Here is a 26,315-nt window from a genome sequence, read left to right as displayed (position 1 = left end):
AGCCAAAATTGACTATTAATTTTATATACAATGCCGCTGGATTCCAGTTTATCTCCTCTACTTTGCTGAAATACAAATACAAGGCCACAACAGGCAAAATGCCCAACGGGATGGCTGAGAAAAAGATGCCCATAACAAATACGGGTGTCGTATATGTCTAAAATACAGTAACCCAATTAAAAATACTACTATAAAAACTAAAGATTACTTATACAATGATAAAATATAATACAATGCCCATAAGATATTTTTATTATTTTAAGAATGAATATCTTCTCGATTTACCCCAATATGTTTCTTTATCGTATTTCTTTTTTGAACGTGTCAATTGTGTTACAATTTACTACCCCCAGGGTTGTAAACTGTAATCCATTTATTAACAACCCTATTAGAAAAAAAGTCCCTGTGACACCACAATCTAGAATTGTCCCTTACCAATCGAAACTGGCCTCCCCTAGCCAAAGCAGTCGATTGACGGCGTATTAATAATTCATGATCCATCCTATCTATACCGTTGAAAATTTTGAACACTTCGATCATATACCCCGACACCTGCTTTCTCTTCCAATGTAAACATATTCAAAAAATGAAGTCTCTCTGCATAACTCAAGCTCCGCGCGCCAATAAGGACGCGCATAGCATCTGCACCTCTTCAACCAGGTTTATGTCCAAGTTATGTCTGTAGGTTTTTTGTGGTCTCAAAACCCTACATCATACTCCAGTCCGGAACGAACTAAGCCTCGAAAAAACAGAAGAACTCTAGGAGAACGCGAAGAAACCTTTTCAAAATGAAACCAAGCATTCTATTCGTTTATTTTACCACCGCTTTACAATGTTAAAAAACCTAAACCGCTTGTCAATGAGAATTCCCAACTCGGCGATAACATTCAAGTCGTAAGACAAATGTGGGTTGTTCGAACCAAAATGAGCGACCATGTACTTGCCAACGCTAAACGTCATGCTCCATTCATTTGCCCATGCTGCAATCCTGTTTAAGTTGGTCTGGAGCAACTCCCTATCGCTTTCATTCCCGATTACCCCCATTATCTGCTTCCATCATCTGCGAATTTGCTAGTAATCCCATCGATACCCTGATCGAGTTCATCGATAAAAAGTGAAAAAGTATGAGTACCAAAGACACTTCCTTGAGGAACTCAACTTGTGTGTCCAATCACCGCCTGTCCAATCAGAGAATTTCCCGCTCACCATCAGGGCCGAAACTAGATACTTTGTCACCCGGGGCAAGCCAGAATGTTTGAGCCCCTTGCATTTAGAGGAAGCAGTTAAAGGATGAATTCGGTGCCCCTCCTGGTTCAGCGCCCAGGGCACCAGACCCGCCTGCTCCCCCCCCCCCCAGTTGCGACCCTGCTCACCATAACCGTTGTGATCTATCTCTCAACCACGATTCTATTCTATCCAATTCAGCAAGTTGCCTCCAATCCCAATCTTGTGTCAGCTCTTCAAGAGTTTACCATGCTTTCGGAAATCAATCTTCAGAAATGATCGAATGCCTTCTGGAAATCAAGGTAAACCACATCTACATTTTTGCCAGGGTCGTCTTAAGAGCATCATGGGCCCCGGACCAAGTGATTTTCCTAAGGCCTCACCTGGTAAATTCTCGAAACATTCAACTACCTCTCGTTTTTCTCAGGCTCCTCTTCTCTTTGAGGCCGCCCGGGTGGGCCCATGCGTTAAACCGACACTGTTTTTGCCCTTACCTGAAGCCTTAGTCACGCGATCATAGGAGCAAAGGAGGTTAGTTACACATGACTTCCCTTTCCTGAACCCTTGCTGATTATCCGACAATACATTATCCTCGTCTATCCACTTCACTAATTGCCTTTTGATAACAATTTCCAAAATTTTCGAGAGGGAGCTCGTCAAACTTACTAGACCATAATTGGATACAGCTTCTCTACTACCCTTTTTAAATATTGGTACCATATTAGCAAGCTTCTAATCCCTTGGGACGATACCTTCAGCTACACTATTCCTGCAAATCTGTGCGACTGGCCCCAACAATTCATTAGCATATTCCCTGAGGACCCTGGGATACATATCATCTGGTCCTATATGTAGATATATCGTTTTTGATTTCACTTGCAAAAGTTTCATCACCTATAAAAAGTGAGTTCAAGTCATAAAATTTCTGGAAAAAAAATCAAAATTTAACGAATTTTCATACTTTTTCGTGTATATAAAACATTTGTTTATGATTTAGGATGCGCCAATGACACTTTCCAGTGTTCCAGTGGCCAGTGTATATCCTGGTACTTTGTATGTGACGGGGAACGTAATTGCATAGACGGTAGCGATGAAGATTTATGTGTACCATTCGGTAAAGTATTTTGGAATTTATACAATATACACATATTTTGAATGTATGTACATTATTTAATAAATATTGTTAATTTTGGTGTTTTTTTCCATACTAGTTTGCCCACCGGAATCATTCCAGTGTAATGACGGTACATGCATGTCACGTTCTGTAGTTTGCAATGGCCGCTGGGAATGCCCTGACGGTAGTGATGAAGCTCGCTGTTATAAAGGTGCGCTTTGGGAACAATTTTTAAGATGAATAGTTGCTATTTCATTGTCGTTTTATCAGTATTGATCACACACACCACATCCCACAAAGTTGTACGAACATTAAAAGAATATTTTCAAAAAATATTAAAACAATTGTGCGACGAGATTCCCATTTTCATCACGTATTTGCATTACTTTGCCAAAGAATTTATTTGCCAACCTCTATCAATTTATCAGTTCCATAAGTCAATGGTACTGTAGTTCTGTACCAACGTGTACAGCATTTTTGTGGCATTTTGAATCGATATGGTACACAAGGTGCGATTTGTTTCCTCCAAAGATCAGGAAATTTCTTCCAAACACTGAACTACATTTTAATAAATAGAAATTTTGTGCGAAGAGCCATACTTTTACGACCCATGGTTTCGGGCAACACGAGAAAGAACATTCATCACGTCACATGCAGTATGATTGAATAAAAACCAGTGCCCAGTCAACCGATAGCACCTTGTCAGCGGAGGTTCTTGGTGCTCTATCACCTACGCAAAGTCGTTGGTGTTACAGATTGGTAGGGCACTAATTTCAAAGCTTCCTGTGTTTGTGTAATCTTCACTTTATTTTTTAATTTAAAACACGTTATAAAATATTTTGACGTTTGAAAACTTTGACTTTTTTAGGAATCCCTTGCGACCGGAGCTCTTTTCGTTGTTCCAATGGCCAATGTCTTCCACAATATGCCTTTTGCAACGCAGTGACAGATTGTTACGATGGTTCCGACGAAACGTATGATGTATGTGAGAAAGGTAGGCAGAATATGCTAATAAAAAAAATCACATTTGAAAAAAAGCGGTCTATATCTTTGTATTTTATTACGAGGCAAAGTCTTGAGCCGTGAAATGAACACAAAGGATTAAAGGTAAACATTTTTTTCTATCGGTAGTTCATGTGCTGCTCCATTTCATATAACACTGATCACTGATTGTTTGGACAGTGTTTTATAATGGAAACGGAGAACAGGTAAAAAGAATCATATGTTGCATGAATATCAAGTTGTTTTTATTGTGTTTTTTTTTTTGCAATGTATGGCTTCATGTCTAATATTCGTACATTTCTATTACAGTGACTTTATAACCCTTCGAGCTCAACCAAAATTAATATTGCTTTTGAAAAGTCATGGCTAAATTTTGACGAAATATTTGGAATACTTTATTATCTGCCCATCAAAACATTACATGACATTTCTAGATTTATTTCGAGAATTGTAACGAATGAAGCGTCTAATGAAGAAACTTATTTTGGACTGAAAGACCATGGTGGATTCGAATATTTCCTCGATGTTTTTGGCACTCCAGTGGTGGCATCGTCAGATGTTTGTGGGTCTTGTAATGGTGAAAAACTGCCATTTCCAGCCCTCCAAATATCTCTGGATGATGCGACATACAATCACTGTAGTTGTGAAACGTTGATAGAATGCTCAAATCCATGGAGCTAAAGAATTTCCTTTCTCCTTTCATTAAACTGTTTCTGTAGTTCGCATGGATAGTGCCATTATTCTACAAAATGATCTTCCTAACACTTAAGAAATCATTTCAAAAAAGAGAGAAATTTGCTCTTTTTTTTACGATGATGAGCAAAACAGAATTCCATCTCTAACTCTGTAACTCCTTTCAAACGTCATCTGCAGGGGATGATGTGATGAATATTTACCATCTACCTACATGAACATCTTACCTATACTTCTAGGAGAGGAATGTCCACCTAACAGCTTCAAGTGTGGAAATGGTAGATGTCGGTCCACGGCAATTCTATGCAGTGGTTTAGATGGATGCGGTGACAATAGTGACGAGACCAGTTGTGAAGTTTGCTGTAAGTATAGTGATAATATATATTATTTTCAATGGTTTTGTATTACCTTAGTTTCATAGCTATCTGTTTGGCGGATAGCTATTCTAAATGAATATAGTCATTATGAATTTGATAAAATTTTAAACAATCGGCGACAGTTACAAGAGCGGCATCAAGTTTTTGAAGTCGCGAAAATATACAATATTCCATATATTGATTATTTTAGCTTGACCACATCACATTTTATGCTATTAACGCTGCTTAAACACAGTTAAGTTGTTCAGCTCCCATATCTTATTTAAACCACGTCAGCACCGTCTTCACTTCGTCGACACAACTACTATCAGGTTAAAACAGCAAAGGGCCACATTACTGCCAGAGGCTGAGAGTGCAGAGTTTTCAAGAATGTTGAGGATACTCACTATTCATGTTTTTGGCCACATGAACTAACCTATACCAAACCACGAGAAACCATTTCATAATATGGTCCCTTCACCACCAAACTTGGCTGTTTGTACAATTGATTCAGCAAGAAGCTACCAAACTTGGTGGTGTCTATTGGATTGCCAGAGAGTTTATCGAGATCTGTCACTTCAATGTTCTTGTTTCCACTATTTCACAGGCTGATACTAGTGAGCTTTGCACTACAGTAACTGTGTCTTAGCATTGCATGTGATTATATTTTGTTTGTGAGCGGCTGCCTGCACGTGGAATCCCATGTGTTTCGGTTATTGGCGAACAGTCCCGGAGATAGAGACGATCATAAGCATACTTATGAACTCAACTAGTGATTGCTGTGACCATGGATATGAGCTTTTATATTTTCTTCACAATTTCCTTCGAAGATCGATGGTTGCGTGTGTAATTTTTTTATGACCTACCACAGATATTTTTATTTCATAATTACATCATTCATAGTTGATTGTGACACCTTTATCAAATGTAATACTATGTTTAAAGTACTGATTTATTGCGACTTAGTCATCCAATGGTCTTGCCAAGTTCGATGTCATTCAGCACTGTTGACCCCTTACTCATTTGTGACAGCTCGATTCATTGTTGTCAAGTTCTATGGCATTAGGGGGGGAGAGAGACTCGATAAAAATTCCTATAACTCGCAATGAAAAAGAAATTTTATGAAGCAAATTTGCCCACTTTTCCCTTGAAATACTCAGAGTTATTCTTGGAATTTGTATTTTATTCTACCTATGTTGACAGAAGGGTGCAAGGGAGACAAATATAATGTTAATATCTCTGTTATCTCACGAACCAACCATCAATATCGTATCCGTATTTAGGTTACCAATAGAAGTACAAGTGAAAAAGTATATGATTGAAACACGCCGTTATGAAAAGAATTATTGTGTGATGGCCGTGGCTGCTCACCCATGAATCAAGATATGTCTCTGCTGCAAGTCAACTCGAAAATCCGTCGTCGTTTAATATCTCCAAAAACGGAAGGTTAAGCAGGCTAAAAAACTAAGCTAAAAAAAGCTACTATGCAACTTTTGGCAATTCTCTCACGGCCTTTGTGTAACAAGAAAAGACTTCGACTCCTTCCAAAAAATCTTAGATAACAAAACGTAAAGCCTAAAATCCATGTTCTTAAACGCGAGGATAACGATGTCTAAGCAAACAGAAAATACATAATCAATCATATATTATTCATTCCCCGAGACAAAAACTAATCCTCTGTCTACGAATTTTGTTACCGAAAAAGGAGAAACGTTGGAGGTATTAGCTATGGGCCATAAACTAAACAAAATGCTCTGATTCGATTACCTCTACGATATTTAAACACTGAAATGATTTCTCCATGTGTGGGCCTATAATAAATATTGTTGTTCGACCACAAAAGGAATGTTGAGTTTTATTATCCTTCTTAAATATCGAGAAAAATGACTTAACGTCTTAACGTTGATTTAGCCTCTTTGGGGGATTAAAAACTTTTATTCGGAAAGTCAAGGTATCGTAAATATCTTGCATTTTTTCCCCCATTATTATGCAACGTTACATAAGATACAGTGCGCCGCAAAAGTTTAGACACTCTAGTTGAGATCATTATATGAAAACTACTATAATTGCAATATCGCAAATTAACTACCACTTATAAGGGTGAACATGTACTTTATTTTCAAAGTAATAAAGTTAAACTATACAATTTATAGGCAACATAACCACAAAATAAAACAAATATAGCATACAAGCAATCGACGCAAAAGTTTAGACAGTCAAATTTTAAGAAAAATATAAATTATTAAAAATCTGGTCGGATATAGCCCATTTCCTTACTTAATAAGTAAATTAATGCAAGTTTCCATCGAACAAATCAAGTCTTGCGTTACCCGCGGCTCAAAATTATGCCAACAAAGGGTTCATACAAAACTTTTCAAATGAAAAGTAAGGAGTTTTTAAGGAGTCATGGGGGACGCCGCCCCCCCCCCTCGAAAAAAATTGCACTACTAGACTAAAAACAAAAGAAGCCCACGTGCGTTTTGATTTTCATTTTAAATTTCTATTTCAATGGTTCCAAGATTTCAACTTCCAGAATTAAAATAATGATGGATGGGTAGGAATTTTAGCTACTTAAAACGGAAGAAATATGGGCGCGCGCGTGCGTGAGTAACAAATTGAGAACAACAGTTTGAGAAAAATTGCGAGTAACAGTTTGAGAAAAATTGCGAGTAACAGTTTGAGAAAAATTGCGAGTAACAGTTTGAGAACACAAATTCGAACAGTAGCAGAGCATTATGATCAGGATTAGGCATTGAGAAGTGTAGTAAGAAAGAGAAGAGAGTGAGAGTTTTGCGGTAGTAGTATTAAAATGATTTAAAGAAATCTGAAGTGATGTACTGAGTTTGCAATAAATTTTGTTTTTATCTTGCTTCATAAAGATAAAAGGTAATATTCTACAAAATAACTAACAACTTCATTTTTCATTCAAATCCTTTCATTATACATTGGTTTGTGGCTTATTTTTTTCAAAAAATGTATTTTTAAGAAAACTCATCCAGTTTTTTCTTCTACAAGTCATGACAGCTTCACATGATCTGCATTTGTGAATGAGTCAAAAAAATTTATTAAAAATTAAATATCGGGGAAAAGTTTATGAACATAGCTATACTGGGGTGGGGGCGGCAAAACCTTTTTGCACCCTTCCTCGCTAACACCATTTTTCTCATGACATCATATCTTGTTTATTTCGTCCCACTTTGTCAGAGGGATATGAAAAGTGGCATATGTGAAAGCACCAGCTTACTGAGGAATTTTACAATCTTAAAGCAACAGAAAGAGAACCAATGAGATTCATCAAGCACCCTTCCAAAATGAGTCAACTTCCCCATGAGGGTCCCCAGCCTGGAGCCCTGTTGTCCCCCCCCCCCCCCATCAGGACCACAAAAAATTTAACTTCATATTCATTTTACCAACGACTAAAATCCAACGGTCCAACCAAGGCGCGGGAAGCCAATATGCAGATTTTTTTATGGGCCTGATACATGGATTTATAGCAAAGTTTTACTGCTAAAGCTACAAAAACAATGAGATCCATCCAGGGCCCCCCGAAATAAAACCTGTCAACTTCCCCATCGGAGTCATATCGAGTCCCCTGCCCCCCGTGAGGGTCACGAAAATTTTTCACTTCTATTAATTTCACAACAAATAAATTCCAGGGGCACCTGACTGGATTTATCTCGGGTTTCCGTTGTTGCAAATTTTACAATGTTATATAAAAAAAACAACGAGATTCATCCAGGCCCCCCCCCCGGAAATGATTGGATTGTTAATGACCCTCCCACACACACAACCAGACCTGCCAAACTCTGAAGAAAATAAAAATCCTACTGTAATCATGAAAAGCGTATATATAACAGGACCCGTTTTCAAATTCACGGGAAAAAAGAGGTGGGTTGGGGACCCCCCATACTAAAAATTGATTAGGAAGTTATATAATTACAATTAGAAAAAGTAATTGCTGCATGAGAAAAGAAGATGTGGTTTAATTTTAAAAAATGAAACAAAAAATCGTTTGCTTGTGTCGATCTTTTTTTCTACCGCAATGTTTTATCTAAAATGAAATATGATTTCGCTCACTGGGACACAGTCCCCCGATCACATGAGAACCTAAAAATTCTAATTCCAAAATTATATGGATGCTAAACGGTTGAAAATCAACTGATATTCATAACTCAAAATTAGACATTCTAGTCACCTGAATGATCAATATCAATAGAACTATATCAAGAGCAATATTATTCTTTGTAGAAAATTTCCGAAAATCCAAAGTAATCCAAAAAGTAATTTTATAAATTTCAGACATGAAAAAATTGACGATACTCAAATATTGGAAAATAGCTGTCTATTATTGTGAATCTATCAAAAATGCGTGAATTATGAACTCAATTTTTGGCACAAGTTCATTTAGAAAATTCGGCCTGGATTAAAAAAAATAAAATGCTGTATAATTCATAAAAGCATAAAAGGTTAGGATGCCATACAAATTTTGGAAAAATATTGATCCATCAAACGGATGCTAAAGGATTGAGGCGCCACGCAGTATACTGCGTAATATAGGCGATTCAGGACAGCGTTTCGCCGCACCAATAAAAAAAATTCCCTGCGGTGTTCTTTCTCACCGCTGTGCGTGGGGGAATTTTCGGCTATTGGTTCCGCGGAGTGATGTCGTTCAACGGACCATCGATTTTTAACGCTGAATAGTTTGCGACATAGGCAGGAAAACGTCAATATATCAGCGATTCGGTAATAAATCGTATTTTTAAAAGCAAAATCGTATAATTGTATTAATTTTCTAAAATCGTATAATTGTTCCAATCCCATCCCCTATTTTCACATTACCTCCTAAAGCCCGCTTTAAGAATTTTCACCAATGACTGCTCTCCATTTCTTTCCTTACGAAGGAAAAAAGTCGTCAAAAAAACGGGTGCTGGAATTCCCAATGCTATAGCAATATTTGCACATGCCCAATATTTATAGAGATACATATATCTCTAGGAGGTAATGTGCTCCGCGGAGCACCGGTTGAGAACCGCTGTTCTAGGCAATCCTATTCATCACCATGGGGAATGCCTGTTCTAAGAAAGATCATCCCTTCAGAGAAAAAAATAAGGACTTTTCAGGAGTGGCTGCAAATAAAGTAAGGAGTTATAAGGACCCTTCCAGAGGGAAATGAAAAATTAGGACTTTTTAAGGAATTTGTAAAGATGTGCGAACCCTGTTACACTATAGAAGTTTGATAAAAGTTCTTTTATAAAACTTTTATAGTATGATCGATTACACTATAAAAGTGTTGTAAAATTGCTTTTATAAACAAAATACCACCAATAAGTTGATCGGTTGTATTTGCTCGAATATAACCAATCAGTTCATTAGTTGTATTTTTCAAGTTTTATGAAAGCACTTTTACCAAAATTTTATAGTGTAATGCCGGCCTAACTCTCAATGGACGCTCCAAGATCTTTTACAGACGAATACTATCGATTATTTTCATAAACCTCTCGATAAAATTCCCAAAAGATTCTAAACAGGTTTGAGATTGGGGCCATGTGCTACCCAATCGAGAACTGCAATATTTTGCGCATTAAACTAGACTTTTGCACGACCTGTTGGGTGCACGATCTACCTACGACTGCGACCTGCCTGCATTATCTTGCTGAAACTCCCGCTGGAGACCAGCTAGAGTAGTTTCCCAACCTTTTTGTCCCATCGCCCCCCAACGCAATCTAACCCATAGGATCCTATGGTATACCCGTAGCTTCTACCACCCCCTGGAACTTTCCATCGCCCCCAAGGGGAAGTTGACGATCAAGCTGGGAATCACTGAGCTAGAGGTTCACCAAATAGTAATGGATCGTGCTTTAGTAGACTTTTTCGCGTCGGTTTTTAATGGAGATAATGATATTCGATATACGGGTGTTGCATGGGGTAATAAAACCTTCAACGATATTCAAGTAGAAGACGTGGAGGTCCTAAATCTTCTAAGAAATGTATGTGCAAGCAAAGCACCCGGACCAGATCTATCCCAGGGTCCTCGGGGAATGTGATAATGAATTGTTGGGTCCAGTCGCACAGATATACAGGAGTAGTGTTGATGAGGGTATCGTCCCAAGGGATTGGAAACTTGCTAATGTTGTTCCGATATTTAAGAAGGGTAGTAGAGAAGCTGTGTCCAATTATCGTCCAGTGAGTTTGACGAGCTCCCTCTCGAAAAGTTTGGAAATTATCATCAAAAGGCAGTTTGTGAAGTGGATAGACGAGAATAATGTATTGTCGGATAATCAGCATGGGTTTAGGAAAGGGAAATCATGTTTAACCAACCTCCTTTGCTTCTATGATCACGTGAAGCTTACCCCCGGAGGTAGTAAATTGTAACACAATTGACACGTTTAAAAAGAAATACGATAAACATGTTGGGGTAAATCGAGAAACTATCCATACTTAGAATAAGACAACCATAAGTATTTTTTATGGGCATTGTATAATATTTTATCATGTGTATAATTTTTGTTAATTGCACTTTTAATTGGGTTGCTGTATTTTTGAAATATATGACATCCATATTTTTATGGGCATCTTTTTCTCAGCCACCTCGTTGGGCATTTTGCCTGTTGTGGCGTTGTATTTGTATTTGTATATTTGTATATATTAGTACAGGGATGGCCAACTTACTACACAACGTACCAGAAGTAGCGCGCGGATACTTTTCAAAAATTAAAAAATTCTATATTCCATTTTTTAATCAAAGAAATTCTCTATGAATATGAAATTTGGTCAGTAGTTTCATTTCATGACGTAAAAACCAACTAAGAGGGGGGATTTCCGAAATTCGACCCCTAAGGTGGTATATAAGAGAGTTCAAAGGTTACATAGACAAATCACGCCGAGCCGAAACAGGACCTCCTAGAGATAGAAGGCCTCTGCACTGTTTGCCATAAACGTCATTCAGATTACCTAGCAAGTTTGCCACATTTTGAAATACAGCATCCTATTTCGTTTTTTCTTATTTTGGCGTACTCTTCCTGATTGGCTCACAAATACCGCATAGTGATTGGATGTGGGGCATAGAAATCGCCAATTCTGAACCCAATCATTCCATTTCCTCACAACAGTCATACTGGCACGAACAGAGAATTTTTTCCCCTGAATAATCTGAGGGAAAATGAACTACTTACTGACGTCACAAGTAGACTGCGGAGGCCTTCTATCTCTAGGAGGTGCTGGCCGAAACTGCTGGAGCTATAATTATAAAATCTGGTCAGTAGTTTCATTTCAAGACGTAAAACTAACTAAAAAGGGGATTTTGAAATTCGTCAAAAGGGTCATAAGAGGGTTCAAAGGTTACATAGCGGAATGACGCTTCTCCGGAACCGCTGAAGCTATAAATATAAAATTTGGTCAGTAGTTTTAGTTTGTAATGTAGACACACAATAAATAGGGATATTTCAAAATTCAACATCTAAGGGAGTCACATGTGGAGGGGGGGGGGTGTTTCACAGGTTATATGGTGCAATCATCACTGAGTCCAAACAGCAGAAGCTATAGGTATGAAATGTGGTTAGTACTATATTTTATAATACAGAGAATCACTCTACGACGGGATTTCTGAAAATTTAACCCCAGCGGGGTGCAAATGGTAATGGGGGAAATCATTGCAGAACAATTTTCAGATGGTCGAATCCACACCTGCGAAGCCACAGGTTACAGCTAGTAGCCTACGTATATACAGGGCCGTCTTAAGAGCATCATGGGCCCCCGTGCCAAGTGATTTTTCTGAGGCCCAACCTGGTTAATTCTAGAAAATTTCAACGAGATCTAATTTTTCTGGGGCCCCCCTCTTCTCTTGAGTCCCCCGGGCCGTGCTCGGGTGATCCCATGCGTTAAGACGGCACTTCGTGCATCTTAACGCAACAATCTGCATTGCAATAACTGAATTTGTGACTCAAAAATAAAAACAATTTAGAACTCGCAATTACTCTTACACAAGAGTAATAAACTACACATTTTTTGAAAATAAGAGGACAGCCGAGAGAGGAGTACTTTGGAGAAACACAAAAAGAACGCTGACCTGTAAAAACGGGACATATGGTCTGCGTGTTAAAATTCGTAGACTCACGCGCATCGAAAATAATCTTGATTGCGGCACGGCTTTGGAATAAGGTTGGCCACTTTTGCTCTAGTGTCTGAATGTAATGATGAGCATTTTGGCGACTTCTGAGATAGATGGACAGGTATCAATAGCCTCTATTGATACCTGCCCATCGCAACAGAATGCAGCCGAAACCATCAGTAAACAACCACCTTGTCTATGACTACAATTAGCCCGTGTTTTCTTGCGCAAACCTTGTAAATATTACCTTCGTCCATCTGAACCCATCCAGGTTCCACTTCTCATCGCTGAAAGTAACTGAATACCATTTTGGTCCATATGGCATACACTTGCGAGCGTGTTTCGAGTTGAAATCTCAGCGCAAAAGCTGGTTTTCTCATACTTTTTAGAAATCCTACCGTACCTGTTTCTCGTGTACATTACGAATCGTATGCATTCACACTGAGAGTCCATACGAGCTTCTAAATTCCTGCGCTGACATCGTTTGCGTAGATGCCAGTCACTTCGGCTTCTGCCGTCATCTCTTTTATCCATTATCACGTGGCCTTCCTGATCGACGTTGGACACTATACAATACAATACAAATACAACGCCACAACAGGCAAATTGCCCAACTAGGTGGCTGACTTAAGAACATCATGGATCCCCGAGCCATTTTTTGGAGGCCCTACCTACTACTGCTACACCACACATGCACCCCGCCCACACCCCCCCGGAACCCCCAACGAATCGGTACATGCGGGAATGTGCGTGTACGTGTAGTGAAACCTGGCGTGAAGTTTTTTTTGTTTCTCTGTAATGCTTGTTATGTGTAGTGCTGCCATCTGCCACCAGTTTTTCTAATTATGAGTGAAGTGTTATGATTGAATGATTTATCGTTGTAGGACTGTTGCTCGACTTTTTAATGGGGAGATCGGCTCGCATTTGCGCCTCGAAGTTGGGAACCACAGAAAACCAACTTCAGCCGACCACCACTGTGGGGTTCGAACCCGGATCCTCGCATCGCGAGTCCGTCACTATAACCACTCGACCACCACAGCGGCCACTACATGTACTACCTCCCGAATCTAGATAATATTCGGTAGATAAAGATTTTAGAACTTGTAGAACAGCTGCAATTTCCGAAACAGTCTACTCTATCCCGATTTTAGCGTCCATATTCTGTTTACTTTTCAGAACTGCTCGCTGTAGCTCGCATAATCTCAAACAACTGATGCTATATCGTGAAGAGAATAAATATGAACGGCAGTGACGTCATTAGTGGCGAATTTGCATATTTCGACGACCAATCGCGAAAATTCTTTATTGTGTCTAAAATTTTGCAAACACGAATTTCCCTCTCTCTTTTCGCAAAAACTTATTTTTACCATGAATTTGCAGCACTTTTTTTGGTATTCCAATGTTCGAATGATATTTTTAGAGAGAGTGAGAAGTACCTGATAAAATCTTTATCATTCGATAATTTGGCTTCTTTTTTATTTACAAATGAATTTCAATAAGTGTCTAAACTTTTGTGGCGCACTGTACATTTTTAAATAGAACAGCATTTCGCAACCTATTGCCCTCTGAGAAACCCGGTAATTTAGTTCTTACTGAATGAAAAATTCCTAAATTGTTGTGATTGATATAAGCAATATCCTTATGGGTTAGAATAGAAAATTATCATATATCAATCGACAAAAAATATTGGAAATTCTGATTGTGCAATGACGGGATGTCACTAATTGTAGCAAAAAAAATTCAATTTCGGACAAATTTACTAATACGGACCGTCATTGAGAATATCGCCATAAGTCAGCAAAATCACCAACTGTAACTAAAATTTGTGAAGAATTATCGAGGATTGAGAAAGGGATTAGAAATCGCAGTGAATTGAACTGTAATTTAAAAAAAATTTAATTTGCAAATACAGTATATGAGATAAAAATTTATAAAATTATGGCCATAACTACGATAATGTATTTTATAAACTACGAAAATTATGTACCTTCATTCACGATTTTAGTAAAGATGATAAATTCAAATTAGCTTCGTTGAAAAAAAACGGGACAACAAGTCGGAGCGGCCAAAATTACGTAGAAGTACGAGAATGCCCCGTAAAGTATAGAACATGTGGTCACACTGCTGATAATATGCGGTACATTAGTGGTCCGTCAAATTGTTTCAGACATTTTAATGGTCCTTAGGTACAGAAAGGTTGAAAGAAACGCTGCAATAGAATATTTTTTTCAAGTTTTCTTCTTGTGTGTTGTTGTGTGCCGACTTCTATTTTAACTATGATTATCTCTCCGTATTTTCTGCGTAATAGTTGTTGGCATATGAAATTTCCGGTAAATATCCTAGCTGGAACATTTCCTCGTTCAGTCGTTAATAATTGACTCCAAACTGCAGCTCCAACAGTAAAAGGCATCAACAGTAGCCAAAGTCTGAATTGTTGAGGACCTGAAACGCTGAGTAAAATCATTAAAGACGGGAGTGGCATTTTATGTGGCTCTCTTTGGCTCGTCACTTCAAAATTGTCGCTGACTGCGGTGGTTGAGTTACCTGGCCCATCAAGCAAATGGGGGGGGGGGGTGCCCTGCACCCAAAGCCTCCATTCTCGGCTCTCTTCGAGCCCCCGCCCACGAGAGGGAGAGAGTGGTCTTTGGTGTCCTCTACCCAAGATCCCTCTCACCCTTGGCTCTCGCCGAGCCCCCAGTTCCACGAGGCCCTCGAACAATGGTCAGGGCAGCAGCGCATATGTTGTGTGGAACAGTTTTAGAAATAAGCGAGTCGCTCCACCGTCGTCACAGTGGTGGTCGGCTGAAAGTTTGTTTTCTGTGTTTCCCAACTTTAAGGCGCGAATGCGAGCCGATCTCCCCTTTAAAAAGTCTCGCCACCGGAAGCAACAGATCTACAAATGGTACTAATGTAATTCAATCATTACACTTCACTCACGAAATATAGATGGCAGCACTGAAAATCAGACACAACACTAGATACGCACTCAGACTGTTAAGTACGCACACTTTCCCGTCCATCACTACCCACTATGTAGTAAATTATCCATAGATGGCGATAGACCTGCGTTGTGCTCTGTTTGAAAGAAAAAAAAAAGAAAGTAAGCGAGTGATCTTATATATATGAGTCGAGAGTTTCGCAGTGCTGTCTTAACGCATGGGCCTACCAGGGCAGCATATTTTACAAGTGGACCGCTATTCCGCGATTGTACGATTTTTTCGGTGAAGAGCCCTATTCAGCCAATCACGTCGCTCCTTGGTTAACGGTAATTCCCACTATCGTAGGCTGACCATATTTCCTCGAGAGAAATACAGGAAAATGGGGTTCCAAATACCGGAAAATGGGATTCCAAATACGGGAAAATACGGGACATCGGCAAGAACGACGCCAAAAGTGAACAAAGTTGCCAAATATTGCTGAAATTACGGAGAAGTCGCAATGGCGGGAAACGAAGCGTTACTGCAAATTGCAGTGGATTCCACGAAATAAAACGTTTACCAAGACATTGTTTAAGTTCTTATTTATAGTTGTACACAAAAAGAAAGAAAACCGGGACTGTCCCGGGAAATACGGGACGTATGGTCACTCTACACTATCGTAATATCGCACGATCTTTTGTGCTTTCGGCCACAAGGTTTCGTTATTAACATTATAACTTCGATTAACACGCTGTATGCTATACAAACATTGTTTACTTTAGTTCGCGTAAGGGAAATTTGAAAATTCCGTTTTTAGTGATAATAGCGAGTGATGAAGGTAGTAATTCATTTCGAAAAAAGGCAAAATTTTCACGTTTCACTGAAATTATATACTCTTAGTAGCAGTCTTAGGCCCCAATCGGTAGCTGATTGATGCTGATGATAATGTATTAATCAGACTGAAGACCCGAAGGTTCGAATCCAGGTCATTCAAATTATATTTTTATTATAATTAAATCTTTTTCCAAGTATCTCTGAAACTTAACATGTCTAGAGAGATTTATACAAACTTAATTAAATTTCACATTTCTATCGTCTGTAGTTCATGAGAAATTTGAACTCAGTTTCGTTATTTTGACACTCTGACCGACCGACTCACTCGTCGATCATCAAAAATCCCAGGCACTTCTAGCATCATTAGAAACATGAAATTTGCTATTAAGGTAATGTTTGGGATACAAAGCAAGGACAAATTAAAAAATTTGGAAAAAAATTTCTCTTGGTATCGGAAATACGGGAAAATTCCGAGTATTACCAATTGTCTCTAAAAACAATGCCAAATGATTGCTAAAATTACCAATTCTTGTTGAAATTGCTCAAAACTGGCAGAGGGTTTTTAAAGAAGGGGAAATAAAGGGTTTTTATAATAGTCCACCCTTGGTTTACGAACTTAATTCGTTTTTGAAGTCAGTTCGTAAATCGAAACAAAAAAAACAATTGTTCCATAAGAATCAATGTAAAATGAATTAATACGTTCTTGACAACCCGAAGTTTTTTAGTGTGAATTTTTGCAGCAGCTCCGTGAAACTAATGGAAATCATTTAAATAATAGGCTACTGGAAAAATAACCGTAGGTCGAAAGAGACGAACTTCCCACGAAGCCCGCGGGCCACCAACTCCCGTAATATAGTGACATTTTGATAGAAGGGGACAATAGAGCCTTGAATGAAACAGAGACAAAAGGCATTTGTTTATTCGGAAAATTTTTCTTTTATTAATTATCAATTAGTTCTCTTATATAATTATTTTCAGTAATTCTGAAAAAGTTTTTGATTAATCACTGATTAAATTAACTAATTCTGAGATTAATTTTTATCCGAAATGACTTTAACTAATCATATAATTATTTATTTCGGTAATTCTGAAATTATTTTCGTTCTTAATATATCTTGAAATAATTTCCTTCAATAACTATACAATTACTTTTTTATTGATTGTAAAATTATTTCTATTACGAAATAATTTCTCTCATTGATTTATAAGTTACTTTTTTGTTCAATAATTCTGAAATTATTTGTTTCAAAAAATTCAAAAATGTAATTCTTTCAGTAATTCTGAATTTCTGAGTAATTTATTTTATTACTTTTGAGTTTTCATCAATTTGTTCTGGATCGTTTTTCAATGTTTTCAATCATTTTCTGAAAATGATCTGCGGGCCATTACAAAAAAAAAAAGGCTCCGAGGGCCAAATGTGGCCCGCGGACCATGCGTTGAGGACCCCTGTTGTAAGTTATATTAAAAGTTAATATTGAATATCTCTTATAATTTCAGATTGCCAGAAGCCGTACTAAGATGAATAGTATTAACGAGGAAGACTACTGCTCATATAGATTGGATTGTTTCCAGAGAACATGGAGGATATATATAAAAATTGTTTTATTGCAATTTTTCGAACATTTTAGTGCTGTTACGTTGTTCTATGAATTGAATTGAATCAGAAGTCAGTGGTCGGTGTGTTTTTAATTTAATGTGGTTTCTGCGCACACACATTCCATGTCGTTGTGTTTTTTTTTTCAATGGTTTTTTTCGTTGTGTCACGTGTTATATGGACTTTACACCCGAATTTAGCAGAAACGTTCAGAAAAAAAATTGATTAGGAGTAATTAACGTATATATATAATGCAGCTACAACCTTTTTTCAGTATTTTTCGTCGTTCTACTTCACTATTTGTTTTCCTCATTGTCATTAACTTATTAGCTCATTGAGTCACTAATTTATTTATTGAGCTGTATAGAATTATGCTAAGAATATCGGTTCATATTGGTATTTATTATTATTATTATTATTATCATCCTCTGCATTGAGATGCGAGGTCGGATAACATCTGATTTATATATCACAAATACTCAAATATTTACAGGATAGTTTTTTGATTTTGAATTTATTTGTTTAAAACCGTCTTAAAAAAAAGTCTCCCTTAGTGTCAAAAAAGTCATCTAAAATTTTTGGAATCACTTCTCTGATCATTGGATCATATGACAAATATGTGTAAACCTATTTTACCAGCAATTCAGTTGAAACTCGATCTTTCGAAACGTGATAACAGAAAATCGCTGCTCGTCACTAGAGTAAGCAACCAGCACAAAAGAAACTCTTTACTATAATTCAAAAGTAACATAATAAAATGTTAAAAAATTGCATCCAAACATTCGGGACCAAATCAATGATATAATCATACGTTTTTGAAGAACAATCAGCGATTTAACCATTTTGTGATAACCGAATCCTCTCTGCAATTAATAAATATGATTCTAGTTGAGTTGTATACTAAATAAATATACACCTAAGAGTCAATACATTAGCACCACGCATCTGATATACTGATATACCATTATACAGGGTGCATAGGTAACAGAGCTCAGGGCATTTTGCTGGCGAATCGTTGATCCTAGAGGCATACTCCCAATCAGAAAAAGTATCCAGATAACGTGTGGTACTCAGATGTGTTATTCATGTTGCAAGGGGTTGTTTAATTATTAAAATAAAAATTTTAACTTTTTCATATGGACACCCTGTGCTCAAAAACTCAACTAAAAACTGTCGCCCTGTGTCTCCTGATGCCAAAAAAAAATACGTTTTTAAGTGCAATACTCGATGAGATATTTGGATTAAAAAATTAGAAACAAGTTGGGCAAGAACAGCATATATACTAAAGGAAAACTCGTCTTTCTTTCGTTTTAAGCTGTTCTTTCCAAACTTTTCTCCGTTTTTCAAATTCGAATATCTCAGTGAATGTCGCGCTTAAAAAAGTAGAATTTTTTTTGGTATCAGGAGAGACAAGGCAACAATTATCTAATTGGGATTTTGAGTACAGGTTGTCCTTATAAAAATGTAACATTTTTATTTTAATAACTATACAATCCCTTGCAACATGAGAGGCATATCTGAGGACCATATCTGAGACATATCTAAGTATTTGGATAATTTTTCTAATTGGAAATATGCCTCTAGGATCAACGGTTCGCCAGTAAAAGGCTATGCGTCCTGTTACCTATGCACCCTGTATATACGCAAAATGTTGCACTGCAGAGTAGGCTGTGATACTGCTTGGTCACCACTGGATAAATAAATTTATAAATAAGTCTCATATCGAATAAATATCGCATCAAAACATGAATGGTGCTGATGTAATTTCAATGGCCCTTAGGTGTTACATATATACAGGTAATTCTAAAAACTCCTTATTTATTCCAGCCATAATTTCCATCGTTATAACAAGCATTAAGTTTAATAGTTAAACGGATGATCTTCTGTCATCTGTAAATAAGCCAATTATACAAATATTTCGTCTAAGTGTTCAGTAATTTTCTTAGTATTCAGTAATTACTGCTGCCATGGTATTGACTCGCAACGATAACTATTTTCAATTATGTGAAAAAAAAGATTCCGTCCTACCTTTTAATCAGTGAAATTATTCTATCAAGTCCTGAAACCAATTTAATCGATATTTTTAATACTTTGGATTCCGAAATTCATGATGGTCCTGCTGGTTGGATGACCATCGAGTGAATACTTTTAAGAACCCGAAAGGCCATTTATTTTTCTATGGTTTTTTTATTCCCATAAGTATTTGTGACCTTTCAGCTTACCACTGCCTTTGCTTGGTGGAAGATTGGATGCCCCAGGGGGCTCGTCAGGTTTCCTATGATGTGGCTTTATCGTGTATTATTATTATTATATTTTTTTGTCATTTGGATTGAGTTCTTGTGGCAGCTAATTCGTTTGTTGTATTCGTTGTGTCACGTACTTGTCCCGTATACTTTGAAAGGCTACATACCAGTATTTCAACTGTAACAAATTATGTATTTCTGTTAGTAATAGTTCAACGTTGAGAAAATTGATAAATATAGGAATTGAAATTTTCATGGTATATATAGGTCTCCATTTTATAAGAAAAATTTCACAGAGGAATGGAAGAAAACTCCTTCAAAGTTCTTGATTTATTTGTATGTATATATTATCAAACCTTCTGATTAATGAAACTGCTAAATCTGAAACTTAAATATGGTTTCAATAATAACTTCAATTTTTCCCCAAGAATGTCTTCAAATGATGTCCCGTAATCACCACATACACTCTGTACAGTATACAACGAAAATCCTTCCTAGGAGTAGATAAATTTGCCCAAGAACCATACTTCTACGACCTATAGTTACCGAATAAAACGGAAACAAAATTTATGATGTCATATCCGGGAGATGGAATCGGTGAAATGCCCGGAAGCAGGTTCTAAGTGATCTCTCTACCAGGGCCGCCGGTATCATCTGACGTCGCGCGTGACGTCATTCGCCTGCAGAACCGAGTGCGTCCACTTTGCTACCTTGTTAATTACAGTAGTTTGCACAGCCGTACTGCCCATTATACTGATTGTTTTCCAAAACTATCTTTTCGATTATTTCTATTAGTATCTGTTTATTTATTGGATTGCTTCGTTCAGCCATTTAAACATTTAAAATAAGAAGTTTTGTATTTGCTTTATTTTTTACGGGTTCCACTGAAAAAATATCCATTTCAGTTGAATCACGTACGTTAACTTATATTGGGTTCATTGAAAGCCAACTCGAGACAGATAATTTCAGTTATCTCTTTTGAACTTTCGAATAATTTTTAATTACCTTTTTGTATTCATTTGAATTAGGTATAGCTTTTAGAAGTGTTAACCAATACAACCAGGGCCACAACTAGGGGGTGCAGGCGGGTCTGGTGTCCCGAGAGCTGTACTAGAGGGGGCGCAAATTTCACTCTTTAATCTCTCCTTCAACATTATCAGGGGGCGCCAAAATGCATGCTTGCCCCGGCTGACCAAGCATCTAGTTGCGGCCCTGAATACAACTGCAACATAAGAACATTTGAAGCAAAAAGAAAAAAAAGTCCAAAAGTAAAATGTTGTAGTTGTTATTATTTTGAATGCTAAATATATCTCAAAAGACATTAATTACTTACCAACTGTTTCTTCATTTTATCTATATATTTCTTTGCTTTTTTCACCTATTTCCTAATGCACTTTTATCCCTATTCAAACGTTTAACTCTGATAAAAGCCCTCATCCTAGAATAAATGTTGATGGCTTGTGAGCATAATATCAGGGAACTCTTTCGTGAGTCTCTCTTTCAGCTTTTTAATATAACACCTTTTCTATGGTTTAATGTGTCTCCGCTCACCATGTTTCCCGCTCATGGCCCCCACATGGGTGGGGCTGACAGGGATCCAACCCTGGGGTTCAGGATGATTCCTATTACTTTTTGCTTTTTTACTCTATAAATTAACTACGGAGGGGCCCGCAAAAAGTTTGGTCTAGGGGCCCGGCAAAGGTTCCAGCTCAGGAGCCCTGCTTCAGGATGTGGGGGCCATGCTCCCGCTAATCATGGAGAGATTTAAAAACTCGTTTGAAGCTATCAACTATTCTTCTGCATGTCTCCGACGGTACTGTTAATCCACCAAAGGATAAAGTATTTTTCCAAGAGAAATTTTACCGATAATTGTTCTTGCTCGTTGCAATCGCATAACAACTCATATTTGTCACTGATTTACACAAGAATCACAAAAAATATCATAAATACCACCCGCGCACATCTGTGACACTAAAGCAACACCATGAATACTCACATAAAAACAGTAAAATAGCCAACTAAATTTTCAAATAATCCAGCTTACAAAACGTAGTATTGAAGAGATGTCATCTGCGAGAAAAATTTAGCAGGGCCGTGACGTCACACAGTGGTTTAGAGACCACGCCTACTGATCCAAGTCGGCAAGCGTAACATCAAAGAGATGAAACAGCCCTTACTATATAGCCCTGCTCTCTACCTGCTAGCAGCTTAGTGGCGGGTCGTAGGCGTTAGGGTTTCTATTCTCCGGATGTGACGTCATAAATTTTGTTTCCTGTTATATTCGGAAACTACGGATCATAAAGGTATGGTACTTCTGACACCTATCGTTCCCGAAGATTCTGCAAAGTTTATGTGGTCGTTACGGGACGCCGTATATAAAAGTCTTGAAATTTTAACAATGTAGCCTTACGTGGGTGAAATGTTGGGTATGGTAAAGAAAAAGAGTTCCAATATTTTTTTTAGGAAACCCTCAATTCACTATTGATAGTGCCAACGGAAGTGGTTGTGCAGAATACTGCGAGATATGCATAGGTTTTTCTTGTTTTTTTTAGAATTCGCTATAAGCAGCATTGTATTTATTTATTTTTAAATGGGCATATATATATTTATACACATAATATATCAGCGTACGACTATATATTATTTGGTTTCCTCCCCGATTGGACACAAGAATTTTATTTTTGTATGCTATTTTTCAACAACTTTGAAGTACTATTTATTGTTTTTTCTCGAAGTATTTTGCAGTTTAAAGTTGTTTTTTTTTTTTAATATGAATTTCAATGGTTTAGGGAAAAAAAGAGAAATTTATATCTTATGGTGGGTTGGCAAATATAAAGCTCGTACAGCGAATGTTTGCCTTATGTCTTTCAATTTAATGCGTGAACAATGAAAATATACAGGTTAGATATTTTTCAATTTGAATGAATTAAAACATTTGCTTGTTGTGTAATGAAAAGCTGCTGCTTTTTAAAATATTTGTTTTGTGCTTCGAAACATGTTTCTCTGTTTTAAATAAACATTATTTTCCTTTTAAAGAATATATACACTGAATTTTTTTCTGTTTTGTTTTATTAACCTCTCCAATTTTTTTTCTCTCCCTCTGATGCAAGGATTTACCAAAAGTGGAAAAACTGTGGTTTTTGTCAAAAACAGGGGAAAAGAGAATATTATACAAATACAAATACAACGCCACAACAGGCAAACTGCCCAACGAGGTGGCTGACTTAAGAACATCATGGATCCCCGAGCCCCTACCTACTACTGCTACACCACACATGCACCCCCCCCCCCCGCGGAACCCCCCAACGAATCGGTACATGCGGGAATGTGCGTGTACGTGGAGTGCAACCTGACGTAAAGTTTGTTTCTGTGTAATGCTTGTTATGTGTAGTGCTGTCATCTGCCCCCAGTTTTACTAACTATGAGTGAAGTGTTATGGTTGAATGATTTACCGTTGTAGGACTGTTGCTCTCTGTGGCGAGACTTTTTAACGGGGAGATCGGCTCGCATTTGCGCCTTGAAGTTGGGAACCACAGAAAACCAACTTCAGCCGACCACCACTGTGGGGTTCGAACCCGGATCCTCGCATCACGAGTCCGGCACTATAACCACTCGACCACCACAGCGGCTGTGGGTTACAACCAAAATATTCTGGTTTGATTATTTTTCTCTATGCTTGCAAGCATAAAAGATGTGAAGAGTGATTGTCTCCATCAAGACGAACAATATTTATGATGAAATCAATGCTCAAAATCCCTACTTGCACACACAGGTTTTAGGGATTCAATAACCATAGACGGGCGCGATAGCGGAGGTCGATAAGATACTCGCCTAAAGTACCAAAGGATGTTTAGAGGTATCGCGAGTTCGATATCCGGTTCGTCCTTGTCAGAAACTTTCCTGACGCAGGGGTACAACAGAAACGGCGACATGACCACAACCACAGAAAAAGATTGCTACCGCAGGGAGTCCCACATCGAGGGGTTAACGCACCAACATCTCGGTGAGTGTAGAAAAAGGCTGCCTTTCGGAATCGGCAATAAATTGTAGGTCCTTGTCTAATTAGCCCTCATGTACAGGAAATGACCGTGGTGCGACAAAAATGATCAAATGATAGCAATAGACGATATGGTATTGTATATGAGAGATTTGGGGACGTCTATTATTGAAATTAGTTAATACGGTAGGTAGTGATTTTCGGAGGAGGGACAAGTATTTGTTACCTCATTTGTTTCTTTTTAACACGACAGATTTTAAAACTTCCTACATTAGGGGGACTGTTTATATAACTTCGTTGTTAAAACTGTTACGTCGGAACTATGGACGCTCGAGCACTCCGATATTTTTGGCTTATATCCTCCATGGGACAGAGCCTGGGCCATGTCTGGCTTTACAGTATTTTTTGGCATGCGACAGAGCATACCAGAATTTATTCAAAAATTATAATTTTTTTTACAGGAAACTCAAGCCAAATACCACGAGTTCAATCTTCCGACGCCTTTGAATTTAATCCCGTCAACTTAAACTGAGCATTTAGATTCTAGCACCAGGCAAAAAAAAAATAAAACAAACCAACGACGTGGAATGAAGCTTTTATGAAATAAAAAATACGAAATAAGAAATTAATCCTCAAGTGTATTCATCTTGTGGAAAAATAACTATCGAGTATGATATAATGTGAAAAGATAACACTATATAATGCCAAATAAACTGCTAGTGAACTATGTAATGCCGAATTATCTCATTGGCCTAAACTGGACCACGAGCCCAAGCCCACTCAATATGTGCCAATATCTTGTGACAATACCTTTGAAAACATTGGATTTAGCCCCGCCCCACAAAATTTTTGAGCCCTCCCAATATTTTGAATAACTTCACGCCTTTGCATATTGTAGTGATCATTTCTACACTGCTTGAAAATTGCTAAGGAACAATGCTAATTTTCATCATACTTAACGATAGACATCTTTTAAAGAAATGAAAGTTGGCACATATTTAATAGACATCCCGAAGTATCTTTATTATGCAAAATGGAATAGATATCGCCACGTGGCAAAAAAAGATAAGCAAAAAGATTAAGAGATGCTCCTTACAGCAATTTTTAACACAATTACGAAAAATTTTCATTCAGCTGGAAATACGGACAGATATGAGTTCGTCATATGAAGTGTGACCTCTTCGGACACTGATACACATTTGGCATCTGCTGTGCATGTTGTCCGCTAAAATGTTGAGGAGAGCTTGAGGGATTTTGTCCCATTCGTCCTTCAAGGTGGTTTTGAGTTCCTGTATGGTTCGATGAGGTTTGTGTTTTTGAGCAATGCGTCTGACGAATGCATCCCAGGCGTTCTCAATGGGATTTAGATCCGGCAAATATGCAGACCATGGCATGCACTCAATATCTTCACTTGCTAGTGTGTCGGACACTCTTCATTTGCATATAGAAAGAACTCTTCATTTGCATATAGAAAGAACTCTTCATTTGTCCTATGATGACGGGCATTGTCATCCATGAACAGAGAGTCTGTACCAACTGCACTTCGGAAAAGACGGACATGGCCCAAGAGAATATCAATGCAATACCGCTGTGATTTTGCGATACAGGTATCAAAGTTATGAAGCGGATTTCTGCCACTGTACATGATACACGGACACAACATTACTCTTTAGTTGTAGCGACCAATTTCCTGATTATTCTGTTGATGGTAACGAGTTCCTTGCTCTCTGTAGCTGGTGTCCAGAATCATTGTTGATGCTGAAGCACGATTCGTCAGAGAATATAACTGCTCCCAACGAATACGCTCATTACACCAACGTAGTCTTTGCGGCTCGTAGCGGAATGCATTTTGCAGGCTTCCATGCATACAAGCCAACATTATTCAATAGCCTCGAAATTGTTCTCGCTCATACGAGAATGCCAGTAGCATTAGTAAAGTCTGCGGCTATCTGGCCGGAAGTAGCATTTCTCTTTCTTTTCACCACCAAGCTGACATATCTATCCTCTTGAGGTGTGGTGATCTTCCCACGGCTTCCAGCACTGGGCAGACTTATTGCTCAAATAAATAATCCTCCTCGAACCACGGAGGAACTCAAAACCACCTTGAAGGACAAATGGGACAAAATCCCTCAAGCTCTCCTCAACAATTTAGTGTACAGCATGCACAGCAGATGCCAAAGAGGTGCATCAGTGTCCAAGGAAGTCACACTTCATACTCTGAAGAACTCGTATC

The 26,315-nt window shown here is 37.9% G+C and overlaps 1 protein-coding gene across 1 annotated transcript in view; it reads left to right on the top strand.

Moving 5' to 3' along the window:
• Positions 1–18,055, top strand: part of LOC149074182 (uncharacterized) — a 133,500-nt gene extending 115,445 nt beyond the window's left edge. The window contains exons 9-13 of the mRNA XM_089246718.1: positions 2,222–2,338; positions 2,436–2,549; positions 3,207–3,332; positions 4,273–4,395; positions 17,746–18,055. Coding sequence (XP_089102844.1) covers positions 2,222–2,338; positions 2,436–2,549; positions 3,207–3,332; positions 4,273–4,395; positions 17,746–17,765 — 500 coding nt within the window. The 3' untranslated portion in view covers positions 17,766–18,055. The remainder of the gene's footprint in view (positions 1–2,221; positions 2,339–2,435; positions 2,550–3,206; positions 3,333–4,272; positions 4,396–17,745) is intronic.
• The last annotated feature ends 8,260 nt before the right edge of the window (positions 18,056–26,315 follow it).

The sequence above is a fragment of the Pholcus phalangioides genome, unplaced genomic scaffold (assembly GCF_987345545.1).
Source record: "Pholcus phalangioides strain wild (caught in Gottingen) unplaced genomic scaffold, Ppha-v1.0 ptg000017l_1, whole genome shotgun sequence".
NCBI lineage: Eukaryota > Metazoa > Arthropoda > Arachnida > Araneae > Pholcidae > Pholcus > Pholcus phalangioides.
This window is presented reverse-complemented; position numbering and strand designations above follow the sequence as displayed.